General features: G+C 46.5%; 1 protein-coding gene across 3 annotated transcripts in view; it reads right to left on the bottom strand.

Moving 5' to 3' along the window:
- The window catches only part of LOC133138079 (polycomb protein SCMH1), a 28,006-nt gene extending 19,993 nt beyond the window's left edge, over positions 1–8,013 (bottom strand). For all 3 annotated transcript variants that reach the window (XM_061256532.1, XM_061256550.1, XM_061256540.1), the window contains exons 1-6: positions 7,881–8,013; positions 7,120–7,232; positions 5,358–5,419; positions 4,671–4,748; positions 4,332–4,402; positions 2,332–2,566 (exon numbers count right to left, since the gene is read on the bottom strand). In XM_061256532.1, coding sequence (XP_061112516.1) covers positions 2,332–2,566; positions 4,332–4,402; positions 4,671–4,748; positions 5,358–5,382 — 409 coding nt within the window. In that variant the 5' untranslated portion in view covers positions 5,383–5,419; positions 7,120–7,232; positions 7,881–8,013. The remainder of the gene's footprint in view (positions 1–2,331; positions 2,567–4,331; positions 4,403–4,670; positions 4,749–5,357; positions 5,420–7,119; positions 7,233–7,880) is intronic.
- Positions 8,014–11,823: the final 3,810 nt, after the last annotated feature.

Raw genomic sequence — 11,823 nt, 5'->3', positions numbered from 1 at the left:
TATATAAATGCTATTTACCACTACATTATGCACAGTGATGGCTCTCCAAGCTGTTTTCTGAGGAAGCCCCTTAGTCTGACGAAGTCCGTGCCTCTTTTGTCCAACAGTATGACAACAAACCCGTTAGAGGATAGCAAACATAACTTGAGCAAAATCGGGGTCAATCGAGGTCAACAGAGGCGATGAGAACCTTGCAGCTGTGTGCCCAACACCAACACAGATGAGCCCAGAGACTGGTTACCGGAGAACCTTGTATCTATAACGCCGGCTGAACAGTTCAAAACGCAGGGGGTTTCAACCATTTCTGATCCGGGGACCCCCCCCAACCCAGGCTCAAAGGCAACCGGGGGACCCCCAACTTAAGTTAAAAAGCTATTGCATGTAAGGTCTGGGACCAGGGACCCCTACGGTACCCTGAAGGACCCCCAAGGTCCCACAACGTCCCCGTTAAAAGCCCATTAAGCAGTTATATTTCTCCATGTTGTTTTGCTTTCATTAGACCCAAGCTGCGGTTTACCTGAACTGCCCCCCGTGCATGAGATCCCCATAAGCAAGTAGGCCACTATGCCACACTGCCCAAATTAGCCCACCAGCATTTATTTTAAAAGCGTTGAAAGATAACGACCATTATTAAGACGATCGGGGTGTCATCCTTGTCTAGTTTTTAAAGCACCCCACTCTCCCCCCAAAAACAGAGAAAAGTGTGAAAAGTGTGAATCAAATGGGCCAATCAGTGTCAGACATTACCAGAGATAACAACGTCGGTGACAGCGCCCGGGATTTGCTCCACTCAATTTATATCGCGGAGCACAAAACAAACGATGCCATCGTCCGAGTCACGGCTAAAAACAGAGACGTCTTCCTCCTGGAGAGAAAGGGGCTATACATCACCTCACAGACAGAATTTCACTTTATTAGTGACAGCAAAACCGCGCGCAGTCAGAGTGCTCCCGCCTACACAGACGACAGTGAAGAATCACCTGCAGTCATCTGTCAGGATTTCTTTGTCCTGCTAAACCCTTTACAGGCCGGTTAGAGTGACACTAACCTGAATCGTTTCGCTTTAAATTGGTCTAAAGGATTTCGGTTTCGGCTCAGGCTTCCGGCCTCTACACACACAAAAAAGCAACTCGTAATATCGCCGTCTAGGCGGCAATAATTGCATCATTCTGAGAAATTAGATCGCCTCCGCCGAAAAGAGCAAAACATAAACAACATTAGGAATTGTGTCATTTTAAATGCAGGAGACGGTATTTTCCTCCGTAGATAATCGCCGTTTCCGTCGCGTTATTGAATCGTCTCATTTTAATCACTCTCAAAGCTGTTCTTATTCCCGCCGAACGCTCCTCCAAAAACGCGCATCGTAATCCGCGCACATCCTAGCGGGCTTTTCTAAATAACGTTTCAGTAGCGAAGTCATTCACGGTAGACTCGTCTCGCCTCGTGTTTATACAAGTTCAGTTAGACTCCCGGTGAATTAGCCGCGATTTCAAAAAGTAAGTTAGGGCTGATTCCTGAGTTCAGCGGAGTTCACGGACGAACAGGGTTTCTGAAACATGAAAAGTAATACCAAAAATGGACACTGTTTTTCAAAACGTTTAAAAAAATATATTCATGCCATTACACACGTTAGTAATTGCTTTTCGCAAATGACACAGCATCCACTGGACATATACTGAGGTATACACGGCAGTAAAATACAGCGAAGGATTCAAAATGTCAGGGACAGGAAAATAGTTGTGGGTGTGTGAAAGTTTAATTTAGTTTTTTAGTTTAGTTGAAACAGGGACCATGCAAATTAATAAACATTACTGTAATTGCTGCAGTTTTAACCAGCTGGCTAAATTAACTGTAGTCCCTGAGCTGGGTTTTAAAGGTACAATAGAGCTTCCCTGTGAACGCGCTGATGTTTAAACGCCATTGGCTGTGGCAATTAGAACCAATGTTCAACCAATGAGCTCGAATTATTGTGCAGTTATACAATGTTTTGGTTCAGAGTGCCGGCCCCCGTCACCTGCACATTTTGAAACCCGAATTTAAGGACTAGACACACAGGCAGAGTGTGAGTCAACATGTCGGTGAGCCTTCTGCAAGGATAGGAAGGGATTTGCAATGGTGTTGTAACAATGTTTTAACAAAAAAATCTTACCTATTGTACCTTTAAATTCACGGAAAAATGCAAGTGTGTGTGTGTGGGGGGGGGTGGCCTAGGAGATATGAGGAGGATTAATGATAAGCAGTAAATGAACAGATTAGGTTTCGAGACAGACAAGGCGAGTCGGTCCCCCCGATTGGTTCCCCCCCGTTAGCCCCGCCCCTCCCTCTCCTCACCCAATGGCGGCTGCAGCATGCCGCCGTTCTTCTCGCAGTTGCCGATGGGCTGGATCTCGGACGAGTCGACCAGGCGCCAGAAGTCGTTCTTGTTGTCGCTGCCGTCCAGCCGCAGGCGCAGCCGCGAGCCGGTGAGCGCCACCACCGTGGCGATGCAGGTGGAGGTGGTGTTCCGCGGGTCCTGCGCCTCCAGCTTCATCCCCGCCTTGAACTCGTTCACCGGCGGGGTCAGGCTCTAAGAGACCGGGGGAGGGGCGGTGGTAATTTCAATTTCAGGTGAACCGCCCCTTTAAGAAGGGGAGGCTGGGGGTGGAGGGGGTAAGGAAGACTGGGCAAGGGAATGGGGTGTTGGGAACGTGCAGGAATTCGCCCGATACCGCGACTTCGGATACACTTCGGAGAGTAAACGCTATTGAATTGGCACCTGGAGTTGTTCCCCCGATTGAAGGAATCAAGAACAGGCAATGCATGCGTGTCAGCAGAAGACGTGGATCCACTCAGGTGTCTCATGGGAAAGTATGGGGTAGTTATAAGAGTAAAGTGCTTATGTGGCCATATCGGCTCACACACGGCGGATGACGGGGGGTATCTGGGGGTGAGGGTTATCTTTAGGATATCTTTTCATATCTATATATGATGATATGTTGTGGGGCAGCCTATAGCCTGGTGGCTAAGGTGCTTGACCGGGACCAGGAAGGTTCAAGCCTTCTCGCTCTGCGAGACAGGGAGGGATAGCTTAAAGATAAATGTGTCCTCTGCAATAAAAACCCAGATGTCTTTTCATGTTACATGAATGGCTCTTATGGCTCTTATCCAGAGCGACGTACAGTTGATTAGACTAAGCAGGAGACAATCCTCCCCTGGAGCAATGCAGGGATGAGGGCCTTGCTCAAGGGCCCAACGGCTGTGCGGATCTTATTGTGGCTACACCGGGGCTCGAACCACCAACCTTGCGGGTCCCAGTCATTTACCTCAACCACTACGCTACAGGCCATATCTAATCTATGTAAGATATTATGTTGTGGGGCTGCCTATAGCCTTGTGGCCAAGGTGCTTGACCGGGACCAGGAAGGTTCAAGCCTCGGTGTAGCTGTTGGGCCCTTGAGCTGGGTCTTAACCACACATTGCTTCAGGGTGGTTTGGCCCTAATCTAATAAACTAAGTCGCTTTGGATAGAAACCTGTGGGGTAATGTGTCCTCTGCATTTGACCCATCCTGGTTATTTAGGAGCAGTGGGTAGCCACAGTTCAGCACCCCGGGACCAACTCCAGGTCTGAGGCCAGTGCCTTGGTCAAGGGCAACAGCAAGAGTGCACCTAACCTGACACGCATGTCTGTGGGAGGAAACTGGAGTACCCGGAGTAAACCCACGCAAACACAGGGAGAACATGCAAACTCCACGCAAGAGTGGATCTAGCCGGGATTTGAACCCGGAAACTTCTTCTCGGCCAACAGTGCGAAAATAATAATAATAATAATAAGCACGGGATTAAACTGTTAGTAAACAGAGGGACGAAAGGCGAGGCAGATTTAGCGATTACACCACGTCCACTGAGAGTCCATGAGAGAGGGATTTGGAAACTCAAACAGAAGCGATGATGTACAACACGGGCCCCGGGGGCATTAAACACCTGTGTGCACCTGTGTACACACAGCCAGGCCCGGAGAGGACACCGATTCTCGCTCGCTGTTTGCACAAGGGAGGATAATCACGGCTCTATGCAAACACATCGAACGCACGGGTAACTGAGGACAACGAGATCGCTGCAGAGACACAGAAACGGCTCTTGGCGAACTCGACTGCCCGTGACCGTCCCCTCCCAGCACAGAGGCTGCCCTGTGTGCTTCTGAAACAGGCCTTTTTTATTTTATTTTATATATTTTTTTACTCTCTTACCGCAGCATGGATTTTTACATCATGTGATCTATATATGATATTATGTTATGGGGCAGCCTATAGCCCAGTGGCTAAGGTGCTTGACTGGGCTAAGGTGCACTCACCTGTCTGAAACAGTGGGCAGGGGCAGCGATGGCCCCTGTCTCCTTCAGGTATTTATCCCAGCTGAAGTGCCCTGAGGAACAGACAAAAACAGTGAGGCCCCTTTACCCTTCGACCTCCGACCTCCGACCTCCGACTTCAGAGGGTTGGCTGGTTGAAGACCTCAGTCAACTGCCCTGTCTGACAACCCCTGACCATACCACATGAACCCTGCACAATCCAGGTATGAAATATCCTAAATGATTATCTCATGATATTTTAAATGTTCCTCCCCGGAACCCTTCTTCAGCTCCGCTGTTGCAGTCAGGACCAGATAGCCTGTCGGACCAGCGGGGCCTTACCCTGGTACTGGGCCGGGACCCGCGACGGGCGACCACTCCGGGCGTGTCTGATCCTTCTGCCATCCTTCCATTCGGGTGCTGGAGGAGAGAGGGAGAGAGGGAGGGAGGGAGAGAGGGAGGGAGGGAGGGAGGGAGGGAGAGAGAGATGGAGAGGGAGGGAGAGAGAGACGGAGAGAGAGGAGGGAGACAGACGAAAATAGTTTACATGTTTTGCATGACATTTGTGTAATATCAGTAACCTCTGCTTTGACAACAATGTCATGCTAATGAGAGAGAGAGAGAGAGAGAGAGAGAGAGAGAGAGAGAGGAACTGTAGATGGAACAGGGGCAATGTAGATGGAACAGTGCATCTGAACTAAATACTTTCAACCAAATAAGACACCTAACCCCCAAATGCTCCTGACGAGCTGGTCGGTGCCTTGCATGGCAGCCAATCGCCGTCGGTGTGTGAGTGTGTGTATGAATGGGTGAATGAGAAGCATCAATTGTACAGCGCTTTGGATAAAGGCGGGATATAAATGCCAACCAAATACCAAATCCAGCGCAGTGCATTTGGACAAAACATGGGCAGCCAATCACGGGACAGGAGAGCCAAACTATGACATCAGAAGTGAAACTCTGCTCTTCATCACAACATAACTCTGATTGGTGGGGAGCAGGAGATGGGTGTGTGTAAAACGCTCTTACCTTTTTGTGGGCTTGGCTTCCTCATACTCCAGTTATACTGACCAATCCTCAGCAACGCAGACCTACAAAGAAACAACACTTTTACACGCACCCTCATGCGGGGGGAGGGGGTGTGGGGAGTTCATTAAATTCATCCCTTGATATTCTGGACATGCATTGTCGGCGCTTTTTATTTTATGAATTGCTGCCAATTTCTATTCAGCGAGTCCAGTGGTCTGGTCAGTGCATCAGACAATGCTGTTTGCTTCGGGTGCCTTGTTTGTCAGACGGGGAGGAGGGGAGGGAGAAAGAAGGCAACTTAGGACAGCAGGTCTAGGCTAGCTGTCAGCGTCTCTCTGAATGCCTCTTCATCGTCTCCAAACTGCACCCTCAAGGGCCGTTTTTACAACAACCGCGCCGCTAAAGCGCCGTCTGAGTGACTGACTGACTGACTGACTGAAAGATTGGAGCCCGTTAGCGATGTTTTCAAAGCACCGAGGCAAGCCTCCAGCTATGCCACTTCCGAAGTGGGAAAAAAAAGAAGAAGAAAGAAACAACCAAGCGTGGCGAAAGAATATACAAACACAGGACCGCCGGGACAAAAAATCTTATTTTAAACCGACCTGTCACGGTTGCAGAGATTAAAATGCAAATACATCGCTGTGTTTTTTTTTTTTACTGAATTAAAGTTATAACTGTGCGGGTCAACTGTGAGTGTGCATTAGCTACAAGAATAGCAAATACAGTTTCAGACTCCCCGCAGCTATCCGCGCAGACCGTAGGCGTGTCGTCTGGCGCTGCGCGACAGATGTGGGTCAGGGGGGCAAACCGCTAACAAGGAGACAGGCATTTGTTTAGCGGCCCCATAATTACAGATCACCCCCAGAAAGGTTAGCTGGCTACACGCCTAATGTGGCTAACGTCGGCAGTGGCAGTTGTAATGTGCGTAGTTTTAACCTTAGCATGTATAACTTCATGAAGGTTGTGCGATGCTAGATTAACACGCGACAAAGTGAAATTTGTGGGAACGGTGCATGCCTAAATTATTAATTATCCCAACGCTGGCTCACTTTTGTAACATTACGTTATGCCTCTTGAAAATGGGCTGAACTCCAACATCAGTTGGGGTCTTCCGTCAGTGGCGTTGGCGTTATTCACAGAAAAGACTATGTAAAATTATTTTTGAATCGCTACAATGATAAAAAGTAATTATTATTTTAAAATGTGTTAAACTTGAGTTTAACTTACTTGTACATCAGGTTGCTAGCTACATAGGCAGTAACTGCTATCTAGAGCAAAATATATATACATACATATTTTCTATTATTAAAATATGCCGAGAGTTCTTGTTTTCGAAAATTACGCAGCACCAAGCTATTTTAGTACCAATCAGTGCAGCACTCTAATTACCTGCCTTTACTATAAAACATAGCTAGAACACGTGAAAACAACGTTAGGTAATATCTTTAACGAGACATGCAGATAGCATGTTACAGTGACGTTCAATTCTCCGATGCAAACTAAATCAAGAATATTATCTATTTGTCTACATCATCTAATTTTATGATATTATTTATTCTAACATATAATATTTAACAACTTGAAATAGTCAGGCTATCTGACTACGCTAGCTTCAACTTTCATTATGGTTAGCGAACTGTGTTGAGTAAACAATCAAGTTTGTCTTCACAAAATCGGATACCTGTTAAGCAAGATAACTACAACGTTAGTTTATCAGCGTTACATTTTAGGAAACAGGCGAATGTTTGAGATTGCGAAATACCTTTGTAGTGCATAACAGTCTTGAAACGTGTCTGGTCCAGCTGTAATGTTCTCTCTAAAGAAGTGCGCCTTTTTCTTGCGCCAAATGACGGCGACCAGCTCCCTCCTATTTTTCTTTCCCGGAAAAAAATGACAGCAGTACAACGCTTTAGGGTCAGGAAAAAGCTTGCAACTGGATATTCTTTTACAATGCCGCTGTTTCCTGACATTAAAAACACAGAACGACTAGACGTCGGAAGCACGGCGATTACTTGTTTAGCTAATACAGCCAGTTGGCTAAAATCCATGCTGCAAGATAGGCTAGCTGGTTAGCTAGCTAGCTACGTAGCGTCAGCTACTATCAAGTCCATTCAAAAACACAAAGCAGACAGACACATGGGATTAGCCTGGGGTCACAGTTCCTAACGGTGCGGGGGCTTCGCTTCTGCATATTAAATTCGTGTTTGCAGTGCCAACGTACTGGACGCTACAAAACTAAAAACCAGCAAGCAAGTTACCAGAAGAACCTCAGCGCACAAAAGCTAGATATAGTTAGCTCGCTAGCTGGCCAGCAGTGGCAAAAACAAGCATGCTCCACAATAACATTGTGCAGCTAACGTTAGCTAGCTAGCTACATGTTGGGAGTAAATTAGCTAGCTGCTAGCTAAATGCTTTACGCTTTGTGCGCATCCGATACGTGTTCCGACAGCCGACGACACAGACGGAAGATGTGTGGGGAACGGGGAGGAGGGAAGCGAGTAAACAAGAAACAAGTCTGTTTACCTGCGCCTTCTAGGGTTTTGTGTGTGTGTTTTTTCTGATGTGGGTTCAGCACCCATCCGCCATTTTTTTTTCTAAAGCGTACCACTGTGTCTGTGCGATGGGGGAGCTGTCGTGGATCTCAGACTGGGCGAAGGGCCGAAGCGCCGATCAGCATTCCGCGCACACGGAACCGCACGACCCCTGGCGACCAAAACAGGATCACCAGAGTGTCCAACCGTTTCATATTTCGCCATTGTGGGTCCCGTAGATGCCATTACTGATTCCATGAATCCCATAAAGTCCATACTGATGCCAGACTGAAACATAATAATCATAATAATCATAATAATAGCTTCATTTGTATCGGACATTTTGTAAATAGGATGTACAACGTGTCACAGAAGAAGTGAAAAACAAAAGGAGCAATCTAACAGTAATGAGGTAAAACAATGATAAACAAAGGTAAAATATATGGAACAAAAATGTAGTTGCTGAAATAAAATACAATAAAATATAAATAATAAAGTAAAGATAAGCCGGTTTTGTTCGTACATTGGATACCTTTCACAGGAAAAGAGGTGCGTATTTGAAGTGCTACTAGTGGACAATATTATGCATATCTCATTCACCATTTGATTGGTTACGTTCTTGTTGCGAGTCAGCCTATGAACCATCTCCACAATCTATTACACATTTTAAACATTTTAAATCTTACAAGCCATTTGCCGCTTTTCAACCAGTATGTTGGATTTCATTGACCACTTGCAGACAGTGACAGTGACTTAAAGCAGTTATGGGTGAATTCCTTGCCACTCATTACATTACATTATTGGCATTTGGCAGATGCTCTTATCCAGAGCGACGTACAGTTGATTAGACTAAGCAGGAGACAATCCTCCCCTGGAGCAATGCTAGCAGGGTTAAGGGCCTTGCTCAAGGGCCCAACGGCTGTGCAGATCTTATTGTGGCTACACCAGGGATCGAACCACCGACCTTGCGGGTCCCAGTCATTTACCTTAACCACTACGCTACAGTCTGCCCTGGCCGCCCTCTACTCCTATTAGTTACCAGTTACATTCCACATTTTAGCATTTTCGGGGTTTGTACAGATTTGGGAAAACTGCCTTTTGCTCTTCAGTGTGGAATAATGCTCTGAAACTGAAGCTAGAGGTCTAGATGATTGTATAAAACGTCTGTGCACAGTCCTGCTTCAGGGGAATGAAGCTGTTTTAAATCTAACCCTCGTTCTTGTGAGTTTAATGGCCATTTAATGTATCGTTCTGATGTTGTATTGCTTGTTTTTCTCACTCCTGCACTGCTGCTGGTCAAATTTCTGCTGAAAAATGTCTGCTGAAAGACATTTTTAATCCTTGTGAGACCGGTTAAATCAGAGATAAATAAAATAACATGCTCCTCCGTGTGTTAAATGCGGCTGGGCCATGGTAATTGATCATGGCAAATGAACTGCATTTATACGGCACTTTTTCCAAAGCGCTTTACAATTAATGCATCTCATTCGCCCATTCACTCACACACCAACAGCGACTGGCTGCCATGCAAGGCACCGACCAGCTCGTTGAGAGTCAATTCGGGATTAGGTGTCTCGTTTAGGCTCCTGAGCTAATGTCACCCCCATAAAAGTCAAGAATCAAAGTCAAGAATCTGGGGGCACGCTTAACTGACAGCTCTCTGTGGTGGAGAACACTTGCTGCTATCCGTGAGGCGGTGACCTTTCACTCATGACCTTTCACCTCTGGCCCCTTCATGTCGCTGATAGAACGCGACCTGAGAACTCTTTTGTAGTCCGCGTTGATAATCCTTTCTAAGAATTTAAAAACCGCAATGCAAATCTCCCCTTGGTCTCCATTTACTAAGCCCGGAGAGATTACGCGACTTAAATCCCTCGCCTTGTTCCTTTATGTGCAGTACCTGGAACCAATTTGGCCTCCCCTTCTTTCCACTTTCTCACTTTCTCACTTTCTCAGGGGTTTTCCATATCTCTCTCATGGTGTGCTGCTCTGACACAGTACTGTAAAGAGAGACTGACAACGTTCTCTAACTTTAATACAGCCTCCTTTGATTTACTGTATGCTCAAGAGTTTTTTTTTTCCTTCTGTACAACCTAACATCATTCACATTTACATTCTTGTCATTTGGTCGACGCTTTTAATCCAAAGCGACTTACAAGTGCATAGGTTCTTCCACAAGTTAAAGCATCACATCCATAACTAGACAAAATACACATGAAGTGTTGTTCTAAACATATAGTCATCATAAGTGCAATCTTTTTTTTTCTTTTTTTTTGGGGGGTTAGACAAGAGGGATAGGGATATCAGAAAGGGGGGCGGGGGAAATCAGGAGGGAGGACTAAGGTACAGTTTGAAAAGGTGTGTTTTTAGTTTGCGTCGAAATAGGGGGAGGGATTCTGCTGTCCTGACAGTGGTAGGCAAGTCATTCCACCACTGAGGAACCAGAACGGAAAACAGGCGTGAACGTGCAGCTCGACCGCCAGGTGCTCGTAGAGAGGGAACCATAAGGCGACCAGAGCTGGCAGACCGGAACGGTCTAGCTGGGGAGTAGGGAGTGATTAAGGATTGTATGTAAGGTGGGGCAGTCCCCTTAGCAGCCTGAAATGCCAACACTAGGGCCTTGAATCAGAATTCATCATTCATCATCATTGACATGAATGACTTGCGTCATGGAGCTATTTCAAGCGAGCTGCGTTATTTATTGATTTAGTTATTCGCTTAGTTTTCAGGAAGAATCCATTGAACTTGATTTCTATTACAACAGAATATTGCATTATTGGGCTCTTTATTCACTGAACGAAAATGTGTGTTCTTTATTCGGCCCTGTTTCACAAAGCAGGAGTTGGCCAGTGAAGCCCGAACCCGAGCTGAAGCAAAAAGAGCTGTTCCAGGTTTTACTTAGTGAAGTTATCTGGCTTTACTCGGAAGAAGACCGAAGGCAGACTGCAGGTCCCAGAATGACCAGAGGGGGGTGCTATTGGGCAATGAAGAGCAGAATGCCATTTATGAAATCCAGTTATGTGGAATTGGTACAGATTTGCTCTGGGCTTGATTCTGGACTGTGCGACGCGAGACAACATTACACTCTCAGAACAAAATGGGACAGAAAGCGCTGAAAAAGGCACAAAAGCTTGTCGCTATACCCCTTGCGATTCGATGAGTAATTAATTTGAACCTTTCTTGTTCGTAAAAAGGTACTCATTTCTCCCCCCAAGGAACAGTGTTGTACCTTTCAGGGTACATTTGAGAAATGTGTCCCTTAAGGAACAAAAATGCACCTCCGCTCTACCTGTGTTGACTGGGGCTTCAGCTGAACTATCTGCGATGGCTCAAGGTTATTTGGCTTTACTCTGCTTGAGACTGTGGAAATACAAAATGTTCGGCCCTGCACTCAGTTTGCTCTCCATCTCCCTGCTTGGGAGTCCGCTCTGTGGAACGCAGAGGTGGGCACGCTGGCAGTATGTCGGTGACCTGCACGGTGTTGCGGTAGTGTTCTGTGTGCACTCCCTGTCCTTCATGTGCCTACATACAGGTTTCCTCTGGGTACTCCGTTTTTCCCCCAACAATCCGCAGACATGCAGGTTAGACTACATGTGCGGAATTAACTGCTGTAAATGAGCGTGTGTGTGCTCAGTCAACCCGTACCCGTCTTCAGCCCTGGTCCTGGAGAGCTACAGGGTCTGCTGGTTTTCATTTGTTACTCTGTACGTAACTAATCGATTAGAGCTTTTGATCGCATGATTAACTCACCTCACCTGGTGGCCGGGGTCTCGAGAGGATGCTCGAAAATCAAAAAGCAGCAGAAAAGCAGACCCAGCAGCTCTCCGGGACCAGGGCTGGACACCACTGACCTAAATCCTGTACAAATAAAGGTTCAATTAAATTCTGCACAACAGCCAACGAGCTGCAAAAGAAACAGAGGGTTCTGAAGGAGG

This window comes from Conger conger, chromosome 1 (genome assembly GCF_963514075.1).
Source record: "Conger conger chromosome 1, fConCon1.1, whole genome shotgun sequence".
Classification (NCBI taxonomy): Eukaryota; Metazoa; Chordata; class Actinopteri; order Anguilliformes; family Congridae; genus Conger; species Conger conger.
This window is presented reverse-complemented; position numbering and strand designations above follow the sequence as displayed.